The sequence below is a fragment of the Ictidomys tridecemlineatus genome, chromosome 11 (assembly GCF_052094955.1).
Source record: "Ictidomys tridecemlineatus isolate mIctTri1 chromosome 11, mIctTri1.hap1, whole genome shotgun sequence".
Lineage (NCBI taxonomy): Eukaryota > Metazoa > Chordata > Mammalia > Rodentia > Sciuridae > Ictidomys > Ictidomys tridecemlineatus.
This window is the reverse complement of record NC_135487.1, coordinates 16,109,436-16,133,919: the sequence shown is the minus strand read 5'-3', so window position 1 is coordinate 16,133,919 and position 24,484 is coordinate 16,109,436. Positions and strand designations below refer to the sequence as shown.

Genomic DNA, 24,484 nt, shown 5'->3' with positions numbered 1-24,484 from the left:
CTCCCCAGGGAGAGCCGGTGCCCCAGAGGAGACAAAGCCGAGAAATACCCTGACTTCTCCACTCTTCCAGCCTGCGTGGCCCAGTCTATCAGAAAGCAGCTGACAAAGGAGCCTGGGAAATGTAGTTTTCTCCCATAACAGGAAATGATTGGCAGGGGCCCTACCTGAAGTCCCCCAAAGCGCAGCTTAGATGTGACTGCTTGTTCAAACAAACCTTAGCAAAGGTTCAGAGCCGACAGCCAACACGGGAAAGAAAACTGAAACAGAGATCCCTGGATGTCACCATCCATCAGGCCCAAAAGCCAAGCCCCAGGGCTGGGGTGCAGGCTGGGGTAGAGCATTACCTGGGCCTGGCTTAGATCCCAGCACCACACACAAAAATAAAACAAAGCCAAGCCCTCCCCGGACCCCTTGTGGGCCAATCTCCTACTATAGCCCTGACATGTGCAACTGGGCCCAGCAAACCCCCCAGGGGCAGGTCCTTCTCTTGCCCCTTCATCCTTCTCTGGGGCCCAGCAAGAAGGGGAAAACCCTTTCCCAGGCACCTTCCTCACTAGGAAGTTCTCGTTCTTCTCTGTAGACACTGCTCTTTATGGCAGAACGACAGCTCCAGCTCGGGAGCCGTCTCTATCTTCACTGCCCCAAACCAGAGGCCCATTCCTGCATTCCCTTGCCAGGGGGAAAGCCATTCCCAAGGCTCCTGTCCAGCCTGGGGGGCAGGATACGGGCACCAAGGACAGGCATTAGACACCCATATCTTCACCTGCCAGAAGGAAGCCAAGAAGCCGGGCTTCTTCTTTGCTGCAAGAAACATTCTGGATTTTTTCCTTCTGTTTTGCCCCGTTATTCTCCTCAGGGTAAATCCCCTAGGAATAGAATTGCTGGGGCAAGAGATACCCACAGGGTGTGAGATTTGATTCGTCGCCAGTCGTTCTCCGATAAGGCTGTCCATTGTGGGTCATTTTTGCCCTTTCTGCCTCTTAGCTCCCTAATCAACCACTCCGGAGTCTTGGGATGAATCAGCCACCCAGACCAGATAAACAAGCCGGCCCGCCTGGTAGCTGCTCTCTGCCACTAGGAAGGGAACTCCCTTGGATCCCACCCAGGATCTGGAATTCCAGAGCACAGGGCCAGGCACCTTTGTACCCCTGCCCCCACTGGCCCAGGTCCTCCCCTGCCTCCTGACCCCTCCCCTCCCCTGCTTCCCCGCCCTGTGCCGGGTGGAGCCAGCTTCCCCGGGCACCCAGGCTTCACAGCCTGCCCTCTGTGCAGGGCCCGGAGTGGGGGCCCACAGGGGTCCCAAGCAGGGCTGATGAGGACGCTCCTGACCATCCTGGTGGTGGGATCCCTGGCCGGTGAGTGCCCCTGCTCTGGGTGAGGGCTGGCCCACCCCGGGGCCAGTGCGCGGGCTGTCTCCCTGCACCCATCCTGCAGCCCCATCCAGGCTGCTTTCAGTTTCTCCCCTGCTTGGGCTTGACTGGGTGCCGGCTTTTCCCGGAGACGCGGATGGCCAGCTCAGGAGGCTAGGGAGGATGAGAGGGTGCCCCAGCGCCCGGGTTCTCCCAGGGACTCCACTGGCCTGCAGGTCCGGGGGCATGTGGCCAGCTGTCTCAGCCTGGGTGCTGGATCCCCTCATCCCAGCAGGTAGGGGACTGGCCTGGGGAGCAGACCTCTTGCCCTCCCTCGGGGTTCTGGCAGAGTTGGCTTCTCTCCCTCTGCTGGCCCAAGACGGGAGGAGGGACACCGTGGCCTCTCTCCATGTCCCTGTGGGGCCTCTTCTGGCCCCTCTGGGCCGGACCTGAAAGAGCATGTCCTCCCAGAGTGGCCAGGTGAGCTGCACTGCTGTCGAGTCCAAGGTCCCAATGGGATTCGTCATCATGGAGAACTGCACCTGAGACCCCAGGTTGTCCGCTCTCCTGAGCTGAATGTCGGGGATCTCAGTCCTGATGGAAGAGAGGGACATGTGACCTCTGCAGGCCCTCCTGGCTTCAGTGCAGGATGAGACCCGTGAAGGGACAGTCCCTGGCCAGCGCTGACTGGATCCTTTGCTGCCTCCAGTCTGTGCTGCCCTGGCCTCAGTGGGGCATTCCCCACACTCTGAGTCTCTGATGGACGAGGGAGACTTCCTGCAGCCTCAGAGGCTCCAAAACATGTCCCTCAGGCCCCCTCCCATTCTGGCTGGAAGTCCTAGAGCTCCTGGCCCTTTAAGGTGGGGACCCACAGGAAACAGCCCTGAGTAGATGGTGAAGGGTCAGTAGCATCCTCTGCAGACCTGGCCCCTCGCCCTCGTGCGCTTAGCTGGTTCCTGAGCACGTGGGATCGTTGTTTGTGTTGTTCCTTGGCTTCCCCACCAGTTGACATATGGTTTTTCCACACAAATGTGAAAACCTGCCTTTTGTAAAGTCGGCCAGACAGTCGCTCCACACAGCATATGTCTCCCGGCGTTCAGAATGTCCACTTCCAACCAGGAAGTGCAGAGACGACTCCGGCCGGGGAGGGCATGATGGATTTGGGGATGAAAAGGAGCGAGGGGTTGGGAGGAGAGGGAAGGCCCCGTTAGTCCCTGGTACCCCCTTAGAGAGGGGGCTGGCCAAGCCCCCCACCCCTTCAGGAAGCCAGCTTCAGTTTCCGCTGGGCACAGTGACACCCACCTGTAATCCCCGTGACTCAGGAGGCTAAGTCAGGAGGATCACAAGTTTTCAAGGCCAGCCTCAGCAATTCAGCAAGGCTCTAAGTGACTTAGCAAGATCCTGTCTCAAAAAAAAAAAAAATAAGTAAAAAGAGCTGGAGATGGAGTTCGGTGGCAAAGCACCCTGGGTTCAATTCCCAGCACACACACACATCAAAAAGTGGTGGCCATCCCCACTCCACCCAGGACCCTTTTCCAGCTTCAGCCACCGGCCTCCCTAGCACAGGGAGCCTGCACAGGACACTGTCCCCAACCAGCAAGCTTTCCCGTGCAGATTCTAACCCAGCACTGGGGGAGGCCAAGCCCACCCCGGACTGACTGTGGCCTCCTCTCCAATCTCAGCCTCTCTCTCCTGCCCCTGACCCCACCAGTGGCCACTGGACTCCCTTCCATGACTTTAGACCGAGCCCTGAATCCAAGACCCCTCCCTCCAGACCCCATTGCTGCCCAGACTGGGATCCAAGCCCAGGACACGAGCCACATCTGGGGCTCAGCGGCCTAGCCGTCACCTTGGGTGGGGGCAATAAGACCCCCTGTGCTACCCCTAAAGCCCCATTCTGGGGACTCTGGGAAGCTCCCAGACAAAGATGTCCACAGCTGCTGGGCCAGGGAGACCCAGATTCAGAGAGGGTGGTGGCCTTCCATGTAGGCAGGGGATGTGCCCCGGGTGGGACTGCCCTCATGCGCTTCCCACCTCCCCCAAGGACCTCCCAGCCCTGGACTCCGCTTGCAGAAATACTGTTTATAACTTGGGAATAAAGAACTATCCACCCCTTCGTGCCCTGGGCCTGCTGGTGGCCATGGTCATGTCCAGAGGAAGGGAGGGGCATGGCCATCAAAGAGGCCTTGGCACAGCTGGGTCTGCACCTGGGTATTTCCCACCCCGCCAGACAGGTCCTTCTGAGCATGCTCAGAGCCAGCATCCAACTCTGGACACTTTCTTGTCCTTCTTCCCCTCCACAGGCTGCGGGGGGGGGGGGGAGGGTGTTCTGCAAGTCAAGGGTGAAGATGCCGAGGCAGCAGCCCCTCCCCAGCCCTCTTCTAGGGGCCCAGGCCTCGGCTCTCCTTTCCATGTCCTAAGCAGCAGTTGATGGACTGGGAGACCAGAGTTCACAGACAGCCCCTCCACCCCGGGTGCAGGGAACGCCTTTGGGCGAGCTTTCTGGGGCACTTTAGCTGGCGTTCTCTGTGATAAGTGAAGACACCCACCTCGGGTGGCATTAAAAAGTGAGCAGTTGGCCCCGTGGAGCACGTCTGCAATCCCAGCCACTCGGGAGGCTGAGGCAGGAGGATCGTGAGTTCCCAGCCAGCGCTTAGCAACCTGTGTCTAATAAAATACAAAAAGGGGCTGGGAATGTGGCCAGTGGTTAAGCACCCCTGAGTTCAACTCCTGGTACCAAAAAACAAAGTGAGCAAGCCAAGAGACAGCAAGAAGTGGGACTGGGGTAAGAAACAGGACCCCTCGGGTGCTGCTGGGGGTAGGAAGGGGCAGCCGCTTTGGCAAACAGTTTGGCGATTCTTCAGAAAGTTAAATGTAAGGGTTGGGTCTGGAGCTCAGTGATAGAGCACTGGCCTGGCCTGAGCCCCTGGGTTCCATACCAAGCCTAGAGTGACCCAGCAATCCCACCCTAAATATCCACCCACGGCGACCGCAGACATATCCACTTACATTTATCTGCTCAAATGTTCGCAGCAGCGATACTCAAAATAGCCCCCAAACTGGAAATAATTCAGATGCCAATGAACTGAAGAATGGATACACAAAACTTGGTCTGTCCTTACCATGGACTATTACACAGCCATTAAGAGAAAATAAGAGCTGCTTTGTGTTTCAATATGGAACGAACTTGAAAACATTATGCTGAGTGGAAAAGCCAGATGCAAAGAGAAGGCAAGACTGTAATGAAAAGTCCAAAACAGGCAAATCCATAGGGACAGAAAATAGGTTTGTGTTTGTCAGGGACTGGGGGATAGAGGGACGGGGACTGCCACTATGGGGATGACGGAAGTGTTCTGGAATCAGGTAGTAGTGATGGTTGCACAGCGCGGGAGTCTTCCCAGACGTCACTGGGTGAATTACAGCTCAGTGGGAAGGAAGAGGGTGGCTGAGCCCAGAGGCGGTGGGGTAACCGGCTGCTGCGTGGAGGGCTGCGGGCCCACCTGCTTACCCTGCTCCCACCTCCCGCAGCTCACGTTGCTGAGGATGCCTCTGATCTTCTTCAACACGTGAAATTCCAGTCCAGCAACTTTGAAAACATCCTGACGTGGGACGGCGGGACAGACAGCACCCCCGGCATCGTCTACAGCGTGGAATATAAAAAGTAGGCTTCCTGCCCACACCCACCTCCTGTGACTCTGCAGCGATCTCTCCCAGAATGTCCCCCACTCTACACGTCCCTGGGCCCCCACTGGGCTGCTGCCTGCCCCCAGCCCCTTTTGCATCCTTCTGCTGAGGGAAGGTTCAATCAGGACTGATACCACCAGGGCTGGCGGCAGCCGGGCAGGGCCATCTCCCACCTGGGCGACCTCGGTCCGCTGGGGAACCCCACCAGGCCTCAGTTCCCCATCTGTAGAGGGAGGACAGTGAGAGTCCCTTCCTCGTAAGGTTGTCAGGTAGATTGGGTAAGACGAAGTCAACCTGCGCCTGGCGTCATGAGGTCTTGGAGATCGTTCTTTGACTATTGGCCAAACAAGGTCAACAGGAAGTCTGTTCCCACCCGACTCCAGCCTGTGCCTGTCACCTCCCCTCTGAACCTCAGATCCCTTGTCTGTCAAATGGGGATAACAGGCTTCGCCCACCGGGTCTCGGGGCAGCGAGAGGAGAACGTAGACTAGACTTGCTGGGTTCAAGTCCAGGCCGTCACAGGCACCGTCACGGGCACCGCGGGGTGCATTTTACCCCTTTGAACCTCGGCTTCCTTGTGTACACAGCCCAGGAGGGTCACCATGAGAACCAAGAGCACCCACATAAAGGGCCCGAGACACAGAACGTGCTGTGTAAATAGGAGATACCGCTATCATTATTACAACGCCACAGGCCTGGCACCCAGGCCTCATTAACGGTGTGCCCGGCCCCTCCCTCCTGCCCAGGTACGGGGACATCGCGTGGCTGCCAAAGGCAGGCTGCCAGAAGATCAGAGGGAAATCCTGCAACCTGACCATGGAGACGGGCAACCACACTGAGTTCTACTATGCCAGGGTCACGGCCATCAGCCCTGGAGGCCGGTCAGCCACCAAGATGACCGACCGGTTCAGCTCTCTGCCACACAGTGAGTGGGAGTCCCTGCTCGGGCCAGGGGCAGTGAAGCACCTGGGAGGCTCCTTCCCTCTGAGTGGACACAGGGCCAGGAGGGGTCTGTACCAGGGCCAGACAGGGAAGGTGCCCCCCACTGAAGCACATCCCCCAGGGGGCCTGTTCCTTTCCCTCCACCCCCCCACAGCCCCGTAGTTCACACCACCCTCCTCTGCAGCCAGGGAAGCCGACATTCCTGCCCCGGCCCCATCCTCAGGGTCCTCCTAGACTCACCTTCCCCTCCCCTGCTGAAAACTCTCCAGCATCTTCTCATGATTCTTAAAACAAGACCCAGCCCTTTGCTGTGAGCTCCCAGGCACTGTCTATCTGCAGCTCTGTCTACTGATGCAGTCTGGCCTCTGGAAATCCCAGCCCCAGGGCCTTTGCTGCACACACACCCCACCCCCCACCCCTCCTGGCTCCCCACTCATTGGTGGCTCTTCCCAGTCCTTACTGGGGCTCAGTTCAGCCCTAAGTGAGCGTCCCCACCCCTAGCCCTGACTACTTGATCTCAGCGGGTGGCCACCTGTCACCCTCCCTCCCAACCCAGTCTGTCCTCAGTGCCTGCAGGACCCTTATCCACAGATCAGACCAAATGCAGGTGAAAAATATTTGGAACCAAACTTCATCTGTACTTGAACGAGTACTCGCTTTTTTCTTGTCATTGTTCCCCAAACAATAAATTTATTCCTAGAAGGGAATGGGTGTGGCGTCCCAGCGTCGATCCCCGTGGACACGGGGGACCCCTGTCCACTGTGCTTTGTCCTCACAGCTCCTATCACAGTGGGCAGCTATCATGTTCGCTTACACGTACAGCATCAGCCTCGCTCATTAACATGTGAGTTCCAAAAGCAGCCTGAGTGGGCTACCGGATCCTCTGTGTTCCCAGACCTTAGCCAGAGCTCAGCAGGGAGAAGAGGCTCCACCCAGGAGGGTCCCGTAAATGAATGTGCACCAGCTGCCCGGCTCCCACACGTTCCCCAGCTCGCCTTACGGCCACACGTGACTTTTTAAGAAAACAAAAAAATAAAATTAAGTCCGTCACTGATTTTCTTCCTGGCTTGTTCACTTCCAGAAATATAGAAATATGCAAAATATAGAAAAGTCCGTGTTAATGTACTGAAAATCTGGAAAACACAGAAATATTCAAAGAAAAATAAAAATCACCCACCCCCACCCCCGATCATTCCAACAAGCAATCACTAGCACCTGGGTCTATTTTTTTTTTTTTTTTGAATCTAGCATTGTTTCCTTGTTTTTGAGCTTCTTCTCCCTCTGTATGATGGTATCATAAACTTTTGCCCACATTATTAAATGTGTTTCCACAATGTGATATTTCATAGCTGCAAAAGGGCCCATTCTTGGGAGGCACTCTAATTTATTTATCTAATTCCCTTTATGAGGATATTCTGCTCGGTTTTTCAATTTTACAAACAAGCGTCCACATGAGCATCCTTCTTCTGCCTCAGACGGACACTAATGCCAGTTCAAATGTTCTGAATTTCAGAGGTCAATGGACCCTTGAGGGATTTCTATGAGCTAGATTCAGGGTGAGTAGGGTGCATGAATCCCTGAAATCTTGCATGAATGCAAGATTTTTGTTGAGGTACATTTTTGGGGGAAGAGAAGATTCATATTCTCCAAGGGTCTGAATTCATTTAGTTACTTGGAAAATTCCATCTTGAGAGAGACTGAAGTCTTGGACGTGGCCTTGGCACTAAACGGGTGACCTCGGCCCCCCCTGGTGTTATTTAGGACCCGTGGCTAATCACCATGTGGACATACCCAGAGCTGTCACTGCCTACAGACCTGGGGTCCTGTGTCCCAGGAAGACTTGAGGTGGGGGTGAGGAGCTGGGACACCTGGGAGCAGGGTCTAGGCTTGTCCAACCCCAGGGACGGTGACCCTCACCCTTGGTTCCTCCCGTCCACCTGGCCATTCCTTGGCCAGCCCTACACCTGGCCGCCAGGCTAGTGCAGGAGTGCTTTTCACCCAGGTTTAGCTGATGCATTTGGAAACATCCTGGGCTCTGAGTGGGGTGGGTGGGAGAAGCAGCCACTTCCCACCATCCATATTGCCATATTGACACTAATGCCAATTCTGACTTTTTTCTTCTTTTTTCTCCCCAGCTACCATCAAACCACCTGACGTGACCTGTATCCCCAAAGTGAGATCCATTCAGATGATTATCCATCCCACCCCCACGCCCATCCGTGCAGGAGATGGCCACCAGCAGACCCTGGAGGAGATGTTCCAAGACCTGTTCTACCGTGTGGAGCTCCACGTCAACCACACCTACAAAATGGTAAACATAGGTTGCACCCTGGTCCTTCCTCACCTGGGAAATGCCTTCCTCCTCGGTTACATCTGTGCTGCTCCAAACAGAAAGAGAATATGTTGTATCAATAGAATTCCCCAAACATGTCCCTGGTGGGGTGAAGGGGGGACCTTGAATCCTAAGCACAACCTCCCTCTTGTAGGCTCATGTACACAGTAGCATGTTGAAGGCTCTGACAAGTCCTGCAGAGGCAGAGATTCCCGTTTCTATTTGTTTAATTCACCTTTTCTCGGATTTATTTGACGCCAAACTTGTTTTTGTGCCGGATGCCGTGGCACGTGCCTGAAATCCCAGTGGCTCAGGAGGCTGAGGCAGGAGGATCATGAGTTCAAAGACCAGCCTCAGCAACAGCGAGGCGCTAAGCAACTCAGTGAGACCCTGTCTTTAAATAAACTATAAAATCGGGCTGGGGATGTGGCTCAGGGGTCGAGTGCCGTGAGTTCAATTCCTGGTGCCCCCCTCCCACCAAAAAAAAAAAAACTTGATTTTGCATAATTTAGATTTTGTTTGATGTCTAATACTTTGTAACGTCCTGGAGAACAGCCAATTAACATCCTCAGGTGTTAACTTTAAAAAATGCCAGAGTCAGTTTCTACTGCTGTATTTCCTTAAACTGGTTCTGCGCTCCATACAATTTCAGGAACTATATTCAGGGAGTGTCCTAAGATCAGCAATAATGAAATGTGTCAGGCAAGTGCGTAAACTGCCAAATGGTATATGCAAATTATTTCCTTTTTTTCTTTTTTTGGGGAAAAGATGTGGTATTTCCCCCCAGCATGTGCCATGAACCCACAATCCAGCTGAATGAATGTTCATTTCCTACTCTAATTCTCACAATCAAGAGGCTTATACTCGAGCGAGTCGGGAAGAAGTTGAAATAATTCCAACGGCGACAGGTAGAGGAAAATAAGGATATTGCAAGGTGGATCTAAAAGACTTCCAGAAAAACTTGCGTTCGTCGATGCCGGTTTCTGGGTCATAGATACCTATTAGGTCATTGAATCCTGTACAGCTCTGTGAGGCAGAAGCCACTGTCTCCATTTTCCAGATGAGAAAACAGAGGCTCTGAGAGGTTCAGTCGCTTGCTCCAGATTGTTTGGCGAGTAAAAGCATAGCCAGGATTCAGATCCAGTTCAGTGCTAAGTCTACCTTTCTCCCCCACGGGCCGACACTGCCCCACCAAGATCAGAAAGAGAAGTAAAAAGAGGGCATTTTGGAAAAGCAGAAAACTGCCCGCTTTGACTGGAGTAGTTTCTCAAAAGACGGTCCCAGACGGGTGGCATCAGAGTCACCTGTGGCCCGTTAGAGTGCAGGTCCCTGGGCCCCCTCTGTCCACTGCATCAAATGCTTGCAGTTCTTTCCGCCCTGGATCTGGACTGCGGAGAACAATACAGGTGCTTCTCCCTCACCTTGCAGTTGGAGAGCCCTGCGGTGGGGGCATGGGGAAGCCTGCGGGGACCTTGCAGGAGAGAGATGGAGGTGGCGGGTGGAGGGATCTTGGTTCCTATCCATCGTCAAGGAGAGCAGCCAGAGCTTACAGAGCAGGCAGAGTCTTTATCACAGCTATTTTGGGTAAATATTTGATGTTTGACTAAATATTTTATCATTATTGATTTCTAATTTAATTCATTTCATGGTCACAGAACATACCCGGCCTGATTTGGGCCCTTGTAGATTTACTGAGATGGGTTTTATGGAGCAGCATATGGCCTGCCTATGCAAATGTTCCGGGTGTACCTGGAAAGGAACCTGTGTTGGCAGCTGTTGGGTGGCGTGCTCTATAGATGTGGATTAGGAGAAGGCGGCTGACGGTGTTATTCAGGGCCTCTGTCTTTCCCGGTTTGGGGGGGGGGGACTGTTTTTTTCTTTTAGTTGTGCCTGTTCAGCTCTCAACTGTTCAACTGGGATGCTGGTGGGCTTGTCTATTCTCCTTGTTTTAGCTTCCGGATAAACTGGCCATTTTATGATTTGATGTGTCTCTTTCATCTCTAGTGATACTCTGAACTCTAATTTACCTGATTTTATCATAGCTGCTCCCAGCTCCTCACATCCACTTACTTATTTGTTTGTTTGGGAACCGGAAATTGAACCCAGAGCTGCTGAACCCCTGAGCCGAATCCCCAGTTCCTTTTTATTTCAAGACGGGGGTCTCACTAAGTTGCTCAGGGCCTCTCTAAATTGCTCAGGCTGGCTTTGAACTCTTGAACGATCCTCCTGCCTCAGCCTCCCGAGTCCCTGGGATTACCAGGCGTGTGCCACCACGGCTGGCTTCAGGGACCTATCTTCAAGTTCTCGATTTCTTGTGGCATTTCCAATCTGTTACTAAGATGCATTTTTTTTTTCATTCGAATATTGTATGGTTCAGTTCGAAGGTGTCCCATGTTGACAGTTAATGTATTCCATTAGGATTCCTTTATTCACTCATTCATTACAAACATATTTTCTTTCACTTCCTTGAGCAAAGCTTTACAGCTGCTTTAAAATCCTTGTCCGACAATTTGGTCACCTTGGGGTCAGACGAGATGAAGAGTCTTTTCTCCTGAATATGGGTCCCAGTCTAACAATTTTGTAACCTGCCTTGGACATTATGGATGACAGTTGAAACGAGTCTGGATTCTGTTACATCCTGCAGAGGCTGTTGCTTTGGTTTTTTGTCATGTTTTAATGGACAGCTAACTTGGCTGAATTCCAGGCTTTAGAATCTCAGATCACTTTCCTTCCTTCCTTCCTTCCTTCCTTCCTTCCTTCCTTCCTTCCTTCCTTCCTTCCTTCCTTCCTTCCTTTCTCCCTTTCTTTCTTTCTTTCATCTGTGCCATTTGGAGGCTGCCCGTCCAAGCACAATCTGGGGCCAGCCGTGGCTTGGGGCAAAGTTCATACACAGAAGCTGGGCCTCCCTCTCTTTGGATCAGTCCTGTCTCATCAAATTCTATCCTCGGATTATTCAAGCCAGCAAGATGACAGACAGGGGGCTGGGGTTGTGGCTCAGTGGTAGAGTGCTCGCCTAGCACAGGTGGGACCCGGGTTCAATCCTCTGCGCCACATAAAAATAAAGGCATTGTGTTGGTCCATCTACACCTAAAAAATAAATATTAAAAAAAAGATGACAGACAGGGTCTCTCTCTAGGTTTTAGTCACCCCACGAGGTGTAGACTGGGGTCTTCCTTCACGATAAAAGATGTAAAAAAAAAAAAAAAATCACCCCATGCCAACCTTCTTCCTCTCTCCATTATCGACCTGCTGTATTTACTCTCCAGTGTTTTTATGGAGTTTTTTTATTTTTTCATTTTAGTCACAATTATAGTTGTTTGGGGGAGGGTTAGACGGATAGAAGGTATAAACCATTAGAACCATAGACAATGTGTTCAAAGACGGATAACTCTGCCTAGGATGGGGAAGAAAGGAAATTCTGCTTCCCCCGAGGTTAGGCAGAGGGAGAGATTGGGGAGGAGGAGGGGGAGTGGAAAAGAAGTGAACGTGTGTCCGTTTTTTTTAATTTTTTTTATTTGTTCTAATTAGTTACACACGACGGCAGAATGCATTTCGGCTCGTTGTAGACAATTGGAGCACAACCTTTCATTTGTCTGGTTGTACATGATCTGGTGTCGCACCTCCCATGCCATCACACCCGTACATAGAGTAATAATGTCCATCGCGTTCCACATCTTTTCCACCCCCACACTCCCCTCTTTCCCTCCCTCCTCTCGGCTCAATCCAAAGTTCCTCCATTCTTCCCTGGCTCCCACCCCCACTATGGATCAGCATCCACTTATCAGAGAAAACATTTGACCTGCAGTTTGTTGGGGATTGACTTATTTTGCTTAGCATAATATTCTCCAACTCCATCCATTTACCTGCAAATGACTTAACTGCATTCTTCTTTAAGGCTGAGTAATATTCCATTGTGTATCTATTGAAGAGCATCTAGGTGGGTTCCACCGTTTAGCTGTTGTGAATTGAGCTGGTATAACATGGATGTGGCTGCGTCACTGTAGTTTGCTGATTCTGAGTCCTTTGGGTATAGACTGAGAATTTAAGTTAAATCCATTAAAAAAAAAAAATAAGTCCCAGTGGTAGAGCAGCAAGGGCTGTATTTGAAGCATACAGTGAACCCCTGATACCAAAGCATTTGGAAAAAAAGGAGCATTGTCATTACATTAATCTTTTAGAGAGATCATGGCAGCTCTGAGATGGATATGGGAAATGGACAGGGGCAAAACCAGAGAGAAGCAACTAGTACGGAAGCCACAGCAATTGTCCAGGCTGGAGGCGGCTGGAGGCTGAAGGCTGGAGGCTGGAGGCCCAATCCAGACAGAAGCCAAGAGGAAGGCAGGGGAGGGTGGTTACTCAAAGGCTTTCTGATGTTTGATAAAGAAGGGAGAGGAGAGCTGGAAGACGGGGTGGTGGAGGGGAGCAGGGACAATGGGGATGTGGTCTCTTAGCAGCAGCTGGTATTTACAGGCTGCGGGCAAGTGCCAGACCGGATCGAAGCAAAAGGTATGCAGAGCTTGGCGACTGGTTGGATTTGAGAAGAAAGAAGGGGGAGAGAGGAATGAAGAGCTGCAGGCGGGTCCAGGGGTGTCTGGTCTGGGCGGTGGGCGGGGCTCCGGGGGAGGCTGGCTGCAGGCGGAGTCACTGTGGGTCTCTGTGGGTCGCAGCACCTGGAAGGACAGCAGAGAGAATACGAGTTCTCGGGCCTGACCCCGGACACCGAGTTCCTGGGGACCACCATGATTTTGATTCCCACCTGGTCCAAGGAGAGCGCCCCCTATGTGTGCCGCGTGAAGACGCTGCCCGGTGAGTAGGAGCCAGAGGAGGGGGATCCTGAATTCTCCTCTGAACCCACCTCTCCCTGCCTGCCCCCAGGGCCAGGTTCACGGAGCTCAGAGAACCCCGGGGGTTCTTAGTGTACTGTCAAGGCCCGTCTTTGCTGGTTCCTGGCTGAGTCCACGGGGGGATTTTCATAGCGAATGTCTGATCCCTCCCTCCAGCCTGGGTCTGGATCTCCTCTCTCCACCAGTTTGAGTACCTGGCAAGAAAGACTCCCCTTGATACCAACCCAGGTGACACTGGGGGAAAGTCTGCGGGGGGGGGGGGGGGGAGGAGAAAAGAGAAGCCAAAAGGATCCTCTAGTATCTCCCCAAACCAAAGAATAAGGATGACGATGGTGAAGGCTGGCTGGCATTTCTTCAGCCTTAGCCAGGGACCAGGCACTAGTAAGTGCAGCCCTCCCAGCTGTCTGAGGCAGGTCCCGTCATCATTCTCATTTTACAGAAGAGGAAACTGAGGTTCAGGGTGGTTCGGTAACTTGCCCAGCTGGTGGAGAGGGATGGTGAAGCCGGTGGAAACGTGGCTTTGAGCTGCAAGGAGAGATCATGAAAGGGATGGATTGGGAAAAACCGCCCTCACCTGACCATCACCTTCAGATTCGTGTTAGTAGGTGATTTCTGTTCCCACGGTGCCAACCTTCAGGCAGAGTTCAGTTTGAGAGCTGGACAAAGTGCATGGCCCTCGGAGGCAGCTGTGTTTGGAAGCTCAATTCGTCCATTTCCCTAGATCTCCCAGAGCCTGGTTCCTCCACCTGAATCCTTTGCAGAGGAGCGATCCTGGGGGGTCAGCCAGCTCTGGCCAGCACGGGGCATGTCCTTCTTGGGCAAGGGTCCCAGGGAGACCGGAATGGACCTTGGCAAAAAGAATCTAAAAAACGGAAACCGACTTTATGGGCACCAATCTGGAGGGGGGCACGTGTGACAGAGACGCTCCCCCCTGACCGTACTAGACACACACCACGTCCGCCCCGGGCCCACCCCGGCCCTGCCCTGGGTTTTGAAAACAGGCAAACTCACCTTTCTGTTGGCCTGTCCTTACAGGATCTCTCTCGTGACATCAATTTTTCTCTAACACTGTGGTGGGTTGGGGACATGGCTCAGTGACATTTATTCGGTACTGCTCTATTACCTCGGGTTGTGTCAAATGCTTTGCATACAGGATCGGATCTTTAAAATAATCCTGCCAGTTGGGCAGGACCATTCCCAGTGCATAGAGGAGGATCTCTGGCTCAGAGAGGTTCAGTGGCTGGTTCATGACCACACAGCTGCTTGGTGAACCTAGATAGATTCATCAGAAGCCTGGGCTCTAACCCCCACCTTGAACTTGGTTTATGACTGGTCCCCTCGATGCACACCTATTCCTCTGACTTCCACTTCAAAGTCATACACCTTGCTTTTGACCCTGTATCCTAGAGTCTGCTTGACCCCAGAGCCCAGAATCGCCACTGTATCTCTTCTCGGGATCTCTGTGGGGGTCACAGAGCCTGATCCCAGCACCTTAGTTCGTCTTAGACGAACCTCTCAGGTTCGTCTCACCGCAGATCTTAACTTTACAGGTGAGGAAACCGAGGCATGATTGTGTCACGGATGTGAGGGTGAGCTGTAGATATGGACGAGTCCCTCCTGGCTTCCCCACTGAGGAGCTGTGTGATCTGGGGCAAGTCACTCAACCTTTCTGAGACTCAGCGTTGTTATCTGGAGGAAGAGGGTACCCGTATCCCTCTATGTTGCTATAACGATTTTCTGGCAGAACACAGGGAGAGTTCCCAGCATAATGCATGGCCCACGGGAGAGTTCAAGTGCCGCTGGCAACTGTGATCAGTAAATGGTAGACCAGAGAGGGTGGTGTAGCAGAGAGGCAGCTCAGCATATCAGTGGCTGAGCCAGACCTCTGACACCCCACATTCCTCACTCCCAGGCTGGTGTTGACTCCATCCTGCCTCCCCGTAGGTGAAATGGCACGTGGAAAATGTATCAGGCCAGGGAATGTCCCCGGGACGCTAAGCAGGGGTTTCCAATGACATTAGGTATGTCACGTAGGGACATCCAGGTCCTGTCTTCTCCCTGGAGCAGCAATGGGGGTATCATGTGACAGGCGACAGGGCGTCATTGCAGTGGGGAGCTGACAAGCCACCCAGCCTGGGAGGAGCGAGGAGTGGGCTGGAAGTGGAGGTTCGGAGGTCCCCAGGGGCACTGTGACTGCTGGGCTCAGGGAGCCTGGTCCTGAGCTGCCCACGCTGAGGCCCCGGGGTCAGGAAGACAGGGGAGGTGACTTGGAGGGTCGAGACCCTGCGGGGTGCAGGTTTGGTTTGGAGAACCCTCCAACCTCCTCTACTTCCCTCGGTCCTTCAAAGTCCCGGTAGGACTGCGGGCAGGCGGCGTCACACCAAGAGCTGATGAGCCTGACCCAAAGATGCCAGGCCACAGACGCACCACCAGGGCCCCCAGCTGTCCCTCTCCTCCCCTGGTACAGGGGGCGATGCTCTCCCAGGGTCCCTTCCTGAGCAGACTCTTCCCGGCCTCCGCCCCTGGCCTTGGTAGGAGGCCGAGAGGACAGGCCCTCCCGTTGTCCCTTCTCGCCTCCCTCTGCTTCTGTTTCCTGCAGGGAGGCAGGAGGGCCCCCGCCCCTTGCCCTCTCCATGGCCCTGCTTTGGGGCCCACCCCCAGCCGTGGCCCTGCCCACCAGAGAAAGAGGCCAGACAGCCCACGGGACAGGTCCTCTGCCTCCTGTGGTCTCCCTTCCAGATCCCACCTGGGCTCCTGGGACCCTGCACTGCCTGCCCACGTGGCCCGGGCCTGCATGCTGTCCCGCAGACCCCTCCCTTGGGTCCTTTCCTGGGGAGGGCAGACACTTGCTTGTGGGCAGGCCCTTGGCCTAAAGGTGACCACTTGTGGGGACACGGATGAGCTTGGCCACCCACAGACGTGTGCCCGAGGCCACTGGCAGTTGTGACGAGCTGGCCAGGCCGGGGGTTTGCGGGGGGAGGCCTTTCACCTGCGCGTGAGTCAGCATCCATCGGAGGCCAAGAATCCTGACTTGAAACCTGGTTCGCTTCAAGAGCAACTGTATGGAGGTGGGAGACAGAGCATCTTCAACTCAATGCGAGTGTGGCCTGTGGCCTTCCGCCTGGGATCTGGCCCCAGGCCTGTGGATAGGGAAGGTGGCAGAGGCCTTCCTGCCTGGCCCGGGGGCTGCAGGGCCCTTGCTGGGGCCGGGCCTGGTGGCATCCCAGCCTCACGCCCCCCACCCTCTCTCCCCAGACCGGACGTGGGCCTACTCCTTCTCAGGGGCCATCCTCTTCTCCATGGGCTTCTTGGTGGCCATGCTCTGCTACCTGAGCTACAGATACGTCACCAAGCTGCCGGTGCCTCCCAACTCCCTGGTGAGTCATCCACCCGGGGCCAGAGAGCCAGGGGAGGGTCCCAGACCTCCAGAGGGCGTGGGCAGCCCTGGTTCTCCCCGAGGCGTCCGGGGGGGGGGGGCCTCCCGCCCTGCCGACTGGTGGTCAGGATGGGGCAGCAGGTGACCAGGAACGGTGACGCAGCCTAGAGAGCCTCCAGGCCTGGGTAGGTGACGTAGGGACTGAGCAGCGGCCAGCCTGAGGGGGCTGTGGAGCTCCGGCCTCTGGAAATGGGCAGCCAAGTGCTGTCCCAGGGGGTCACAGGCTGGTAATGGCCCCATCTTTACTTTTTTTTTTAAAAAGAGAAATCAGAATTTATAATATGATTATAAACTTATTTATTATAGGATTATAATATGTAATCTCCTAATTTTCAAATATTGGCAGCGAGTTTTTAAAAATGTACAGCCGTGGGTGAGTCAGACCACGAGTCCCACCTGCAGCCCCCACCCGGCAGCAGGGCCGCCCCTCAGCCCTAACAGCGAGGCCACTGCAGAGCCCCCGCAGAGCCATCTGGGGCTCTTGGGGGGACCGGGGCACCCTGAGGGCATTTTGCCAGATGGACCATGTCCATAAGCCTCTCCTGGCCTCCCGTTTCCCACCCTGCCCACCTTGATCCTTGCCCACCTTGACCCTTGCCCACCTTGACCCTTGCCCACCTTGACCCTTGCCCACCTTGACCCTGCGGCCACAAGCTGCCAGGGGCCTGGGGCAGCTGGGACACCACATCCGGGGCCCGAGCTTCCTGGATTATCTCCCCCGGAGAAGCCAGAGCCCAGGTCTGTGTCCAGGAGTTACCTGGACTCTAGACATGGCCCCCGACACAGGCTGGGAGCCCCGTCCCTCCTTGGAGGCGCTGGGCCCCAGAACTCAGCGGGGTCTCGGGGAAGTGGGGGTGGGAGGGAGGTATCCGCAGCTGGAAGGGCCCCCACGACTCCCCGGGGGCCCCGCTGCCCAGGTCAGCATCAGGGGCTGAGGCCCCGCCCTAAGAGGTGGGCTGCTGTTGTCCCCGCACAGAACGTCCAGCGCGTCCTGACCTTCCAGCCGCTGCGGTTCATCCAGGAGCACGTGCTGGTCCCCGTCTTTGAGCTCGGCGGGCCCGGCGGCCTGTCCCAGCCCGTCCAGTACTCCCAGGTGGTGGTCTCGGGGCCCAGGGAGCCCCCAGGAGCCGCCCAGCTGCACGGCCTCCCTGAGATCTCCTACTTGGGGCAGCCAGACATCTCCGTCCTCCAGCCCCGCCACGCGTCTCCTCGCCAGGCTGTCTCCCCACCGTCCTGCACCCCGAAGGCCACCCCTGAGGTCGGGCCCCCGGCCTACACACCTCAGGTGGCCTCTGAAGCTAAAGCCCCGAGCTACGCTCCGCAGGCCGCCACCAAGGCCCAGCCGCTGCCCTACACCCCCCAGGCCACCCTGGACAGCTTGGCTGCTTCCTACGGGGTGTGCGTGGACAGCTCTGGAAAAGACTCCTCCTCGGGGACACTCCCGGGGCCCAAGCACCTCAGGCCGAAGGGGCAGCTCCAGAAAGAGGAGCCAGCGGGGAGCTGCCTTCCAGGTGACCTGTCTCTGCAGGGGGTGGCCTCCATGGCCCTGGAGGAGCTCTGTGTGGACGGGGCACCCGGCCTGAACAGGGAGCCGGGGACCCCGCAGTACCTGGGAGGCCAGCTGTCCCTCCTCTCCTCCGTCCAGATCGAAGGCCACCCGGGGTCGCTCTCTTTGCACACTCCTGCCCTCTCCTGCTCCCCCTCAGACCAGGAGCCAAGTCCCTGGGGCCTGCTGGAGTCCCTGGTGTGTCCCAAGGATGAGGGTCTGGTGTCCAAGGCGGAGGCCAAGGGCCCAGCCCCTGGGGCCTCAGAGCTGGAGCCGCCCACGGAGCCGGGCTCGCTGTTCAAGGAGCTGGCCCTGACCGTGCAGTGGGAGTCCTGAGGGGGCCAGCAGCCTGCGACCTCTCCTCCCCACCCCGACACCTCCTGGGCTGTCAGCCCCCACCCTGCCCGCCGCACACTCTGCAGCCAGCCCAGGTGGGTGCCCCGGAAAGAACCAGAGGAGGAGGCCAAGGGCCCCCACGGGAGCTGACCACGAGGGGACGACTCCGCCAGAGCAGCTGAGGGTGCAGAGAGGCGTCTGTTCCCGGTGATTGCCCGAGGAGGGACAAGGGCCCGCGGCCATCGGCTGGGCGGAACCAGAAAACTTAGACTTCTGCCAAGACCAGAGGCAGGGCAGTCTAGCCCAGTGGCAGACTACAGGGAAGGGCGGCCTGGGGCTCACTCCCCCGTGGGGCTCCCTCCCGGAGCCGCACCTTTCCAGCTTCTTTCCTCTGCTGGAGGTTTTACCCCAGGGAACCTCCAGGTCCAACGGGGAGGAGCCACAGAAACCCTTCTTGCAAGCAGGAGTTTCACGCTCCAACCTGAGAACAGGGTTTGAAAGGAACTTGGGACTCTCTGGGCCCTGAAGAGGACACAAAGCAAATGGCACTCACTTCAGAGCTCTGGGGACTTGGACTCAGCCCATTTGGGCTTAAAGTCCAGGCTCGACAAGTAGCAGCAGCGCAGCTTCAAGCAGCCGATCCACGGCTCAGAACTCAGTTTCCTCATCTGTAAAATGGGGAGAGCACCACCCATCTCGCGGGGTTGTGGTGAGGAGGACATCAGTGTCCCTAGTAGTGCCTGGCATGGAGGCTGGGACCAATAAATGGTAGCCACTTCCTGACGTGATTTTGTTAACTATCTGGTGGCCCCAGGAGTCGACTTCCTGGGTTCAAGTTGGCTGCAGATCACCTGGAATTGGATCAAGGGTTCAGAGGATCCAGATTGCCTCAGAGTTGCTTCAGGACAGGCCAGAGGACTGGACTTTCCAGAATGGACCATGGAGGGACTGCAGGACCTTTTGGAAACAGACCAGAGACAAAAGATGCAGCGCTGCCTCCCTGCGGTCAGAGGCCTCCTTGTGCCTGGCTCTCAACAGCGCCCCCCGGAGGCCACGCAGCAGGCACTGGCCCCTGGCCTCCCCGCGGATCCCAGGAAGGGAAGGCTCTGTGCTCAGGGAACTGCCACCGCCTCACGTCCTTCTCACCCGAGACGCTCCTTACAATGAGGAATCCAAGGTCCAGAGAGGAGAAGGACCCCCGCCCAAGGACCCCCACTCAAGATCCCACTAAGGGGGCCGGGACAGGGTCAGGGTCAGTGTCAAAACAAGGATTTTCTGCCTCATCAAGAGAAGGAACTTTCCAAACCTGTTTGGGTTGTTGGAGGATGAAACTAGTGGGGCGTAAGGACGGAAGGACCCCTAAATGGGTCCTGGAGGGACAAGCAACTCCCTGGTCACCCTCCCGCCCCAAACTTTAGAGAGACAGGCCTAAAGTCCCATTGCCCCGGTTTGACCCTTCCCAAGGGTGCACAGTGTCTTTTCCCTTCACCCAGCTAGGTTTCCCTTCTCTTCGTGTCCCCCTCCCTCCCTGGGACATGGTGACGGACAGCGTGTTCTTATCTGTGTGAAATTAATATTTAACATCCCTTCAGAGTCACTGGCTCGATATCTCTGTAACAGAAGGGGGTGAATCGCCATCCTGAGCGATCGCTGAGCGCAGGGGCCCATACATTGCAAATAAGTCTACTTCCTGTCCCTCAGGGGCACCCGCGGCCAAAGGTTACCAGTCTTTACCTTGTTTACCAGTGAAAAACAGGCGGACAGCTGGATTGTTGTCTCCAGGTCAGGGGTGGGACTAGGGAGCGACAGAGGTGATTTTTGATGTGGTTGGAGTGGGGGGTTGGTTCGGTTTTGCCTGGGGATGGAACCCAGGGTCTCGTCCAGGCTGGGAAAGGCTCCACCACTGAGCCACACCCCCTTCCCTACAGAGGCTCTTAAATCAAGCCCCGTAAACACCTCTCCCAACTCGCAGGACCTGTGGGGTGGAGAAGTCCAGCTGTCTAGGCAAAGAGGTGGATGGTTTGGGTCTGCGACCCTCCACAGGCTGGTGCGGTCCCCACCAAGGGGGCAAGTTCCAGGACCCCCTCCCTGAGGCTCCAACCCCCTAGGCAGCTCAGGGCCATAGATAAGCTGGAACCTAGAAAATCGGGTGTTTGTGTACCCCAGCAACTGGCTGGGGCCCTGGCATTCCTGAGAGTCCTGGGCTCTGACCCCATTACCAGGAAGCTCCACAGCCCTGCCTTGCCCAGGTTCCAAGGTGTCACCTGCCTGCAGTCACGGCAGAGCCAAGCCCAGGAGTAAATGAGTCAGAATACAGAGTTTCTTCTGACCCCAGCGAAGCACCCCAAGATCTCTAGAGTACCACAAATGGCACTGAACCCTAGAGACACTTTTCTCCCATATTACACGCCCATGATAAAGTTTAATTTATAAGTTAGTCACAGTAAGAGATTAAGAAAAACTAATCATAAAATACAATGTTATTAAGTAAAATAAGGTTTACTTGAACACAAGCACTGCCATGATGGTCAACCTGATAACTGACAGCTACTAAGTAACTAATGGGTAGGTAGCATATACCACACGGATACCTTGGTCAATGAAAGGATTCACACTTGGGTATGTGGAGCAGGATGGCATGAGGTTTCATTACACTTATTCAGAACAGCAAGCAACTTAAATTCTATGAATTGTTAAGCTGTGTGTGGTGGTATACACCTATAATCCCTCAGGAGACTGAGGCTGGAGAATTCCAAGTTTGAGCCCAGCCTGGAAAACGTAGCAAGATACTGTCTCAAAAAAAAATAAAGTAAAATTTAAATTTAAAAAAAAAAAAAAACTTGTGAATTGTCTATTTATGGAATTTTCCATTGAAGATTTTTGGACCACAATTGACTAGAGGTTACAGAAACCACAGAAAGTCAAACCACAGATAAGGGGAAATCACTGTAACCCCGTCACCTAGCAGTTTGCAATCTTGATCACATCCTCCTGCCAACCTCCCTTCCATGGTATCGGTGATGTTTTGCCAAGGAGGAAAATGCGGCTCAGAGAGGTGATTGGCCCCTGCCAGTTTCCCAAACGTACTTCATCATGAAAATCCCCTGGGGAGCTACTAAAACTGCAGGCCCCAACCCCAGCCCAGCCCTGCTCCTGGGGAATCTAGATTCTCAACGAACTCTTCCAGACAGGCAAAAAGTCAGAATACAGAGGGATCTGTACGCTCACACCAACAGCACCTCTATCAACTGCCCCCATTCACATCCCTAGAGACAGCCGTCACCTCCTGGGATGGGGTGGGGAGCTGTGAGGCTGGGATGCCTACAAACCCCGCCCCCCACAAGCCCCAGCTCCAGGAACGCACAGAGGCTGCCTGAGTTTCCACCAGAGAACAGCGATGAACTCCTCCAGGGCTCTGTGTCCCTCCCACATCCGAGTGCCAGCCAGGACAAGCAGCCTATGACCTGATGTCACACTGAGGCTTGTCCCCTGTTGCTATCCCCGCTCTACACTCCAGATAGTGGGACAGGAACAGAAAGTGAGGCAGGCAGGGCCAGGGAAGAGAGACAGCCCCTGCCTACCTGCTCACCCTGATGCCGGGGGCCACGGCTCTGAGACCTCAGCCCTCTGCTCGGCCCCTTGGCTGTCTGAACCCACTTTCCCTTCCCCTGGTATGACAGGAGAGGCCCGAGGAAGGCCAGCTCTGAACTGTAGAAAGGAGGAGAACCCTAACTGGAATCAACTGGAGAGTGAGAGCCACAGGGATGTGCTCTCTGTCTCCATGGGCGGGATGGAGTGGGAAGCCTCGGCCAGGCAGTTCTCCATGATGGCACCAGGTGGCGCCATCAGCCAAAGACAGTTTGGTTGCTCTCTGGAAAAATCTTGGAGGCTGAGTCGTGGGTCGGTGAAGCAGCATTTGAGTGACTGTAGGTTGGGTCTTAAGTTCAGGGAAAGGAAGGAAGGAAGGAGGGAGGGAAGGAAGAAAGGAAAGAAGGGAGGGAGGGAGGGTAGGGGAAAAAGGAAATATAAGCCAGGCACGATGCCAGTAACCTTACACATTTTTTTTTTTTTTTTTTACTGCATTTAAGTCTCACAACCATTTTGTAAGATAGGTAGCTCTGGTCTGAGTGTTGGTTCCCCCCAAATTCATATGTGGAAACCTAATCCCCAAATACAGTAACATTAAGAGGCAGGCCTTTGGGAGGTGATTGGCTCATGGGGGCTGCTTCCTTAACAGCAGGTTGATTGCCCCCATAAAAGAGGTTCAGGGAACACACTAGCTTCTTCTGCTTCTTCGGTCCCGTGAGGACACAGAAGGGGCACCAGCTATGAAGCAGAGCCAGCCTTCTCCAGACGCCAAGTCGGCTGGCACCTTGATCTTGGCCTTCCCAGGCCCCAGAACCGTGAGAAACACACTTATGTAATTTACAAACGACCCATGCTAAGGCATTTTGTTATAGCAACCTGAATGGAGTTAAGACAGTATTTGTTCATTGTTCATTTCTACTTATTTTTAATTTTGTTGCTGTGCTGGGGATTGATCTCGGGGCCTTACACAGGCGAGGCAAGTGCTCTACCACTGAGCAACACCCCCATTCATTTATTTTTAAAGAAACCCAAATCAAAGGCCCAGTTGAACACCAGGCACTATTATTGGGGCTGGAGATAAAGTAAAGAGGACAAGCAGGCAAGATCCCCACCATCTTGGAAGTTATCCCAACTTGCAGATAAAGGAACTGAGGCCCAGAAGGCCAAGGCCCCCTCCTGATTAGTGGATAGAGGCTTAAGGTTGGGATTCAAACCAAAGTTTGTGCAACTCCAAGTCATCTTGTCTCAGCTACATGACCGAGGGTTGGCCGTATTTACAGAGGTCCCAGTGACAAGTAGGTGCATCACCCATGTGTGGTCAGCCAAGGGGTACTGAGGAGCCCCCCATGTTGGGCAGACATCTGCTGGACACGTGTAATGGAGGCTCCGAGTTCAGTCAGACGGTAAGTCGGGCTTCATTGTCCCCCCTGTGCAGATCATCAACCAGGATGGCTATGTGACTGCCCAGGGTCATCTAGCAAGGAAGATGGGGACAGATTGGGAGCACAGCCAGACGTGGGGTGCCCCTGACGCTGGTGTCTACCCTGGTGGGTCCCAGCAGGACGCCTGGGAGGGGAGGGGGCTGAGGACCGGTGCTGATGGCCCTGTCCTGCAGGACGGAGCAGCCTCAGCTGTGCAGGTTCCCACTCGGCCCTCAGAGCGGGTGTGAGCCTTCGGAAGCCATCCTGGCTGGGACACACCGGGTGTTCCCACGGTGGCCAGAGGGAGGGACAGAAGCAGGGAGTTTAGGAAGGGCTTTTCACCCTGGGAAGAGGGAGGCCAAGACTTGGGCCGAAGAGCTCCATGGTACTTGCTCCTCTCTCCAGGGAGTGGCCCCGGGCTCTAGAAGAGGACAGGTGGCCACAGTATAGGTGGAGGCCCCAGGAGGAGGCCAGTGGAGGCAGCTGTGTTCTCTGGACTGGAGCTGGTGTGGCCTTCCTGACCCACTCACCCTCTGGACAGGCCCCGGCTCCCAACTCCTCTCCAGCTACCCCCCCACACACACACGTGACCATGACAGTGGGCGGGCGGGGGCTGTGCCAGGGGTGGTGGGGGTGGTGGAGGGTGGAGAGGCCAAGGACCTCGCCATTGCCAGGATGACCCCTGAGCACCGCAGATGCCTGTTTAGGTCGCCTTCCCTCCTTCCCTCTACCGTCTTGGCAGCCTGGGTGCCTGGCAGCACCGGCTCATTTTTAGAAGGGGGATCCGATCAGATCAGAGAAGCTGAGCACAGTCCCCAGGGCGCCCAGCCCGCCAGAAGTTGAGTTCAGATCAGAAATCCCACAGCCGGGAAAACCAGCCCCAGCCACTTCCACATGACAGGCTGGAGCCTTGGCTCTTCCCACTGGAACAGGGGTAGAGCCAGGCAGCCCGGGAGGGGCGGCTCCACCTGTTGCTGCTGTCCCGCAGGGCACCCGGGCACGAGGG

The 24,484-nt window shown here is 55.2% G+C and overlaps 1 protein-coding gene across 1 annotated transcript; it reads left to right on the top strand.

Annotated features, from left to right (window-relative positions):
* Positions 1 to 1,218: 1,218 nt before the first annotated feature.
* Il22ra1 (interleukin 22 receptor subunit alpha 1) lies at positions 1,219 to 20,055 on the top strand. The gene is made up of 7 exons (XM_005317608.3): positions 1,219 to 1,355; positions 4,878 to 5,010; positions 5,780 to 5,958; positions 8,111 to 8,286; positions 12,975 to 13,113; positions 16,407 to 16,528; positions 17,564 to 20,055. The coding sequence occupies exons 1-7, from the start codon at positions 1,313 to 1,315 to the stop codon at positions 18,467 to 18,469; spliced, it is 1,698 nt and encodes a 565-aa protein (XP_005317665.2). The 5' UTR covers positions 1,219 to 1,312; the 3' UTR covers positions 18,470 to 20,055.
* Positions 20,056 to 24,484: the final 4,429 nt, after the last annotated feature.

Bases quoted from the DNA above. Each gene is read 5' to 3' on its own strand.
- Il22ra1 (XM_005317608.3), top strand. From the start codon at position 1,313: ATGAGGACGCTCCTGACCATCCTGGTGGTGGGATCCCTGGCCG. The intron at 5,011-5,779 runs GTAGGCTTCCTG...CCTCCTGCCCAG, and splicing joins TACAGCGTGGAATATAAAAA to GTACGGGGACATCGCGTGGC. The intron at 13,114-16,406 runs GTGAGTAGGAGC...CTCTCTCCCCAG, and splicing joins CCGCGTGAAGACGCTGCCCG to ACCGGACGTGGGCCTACTCC.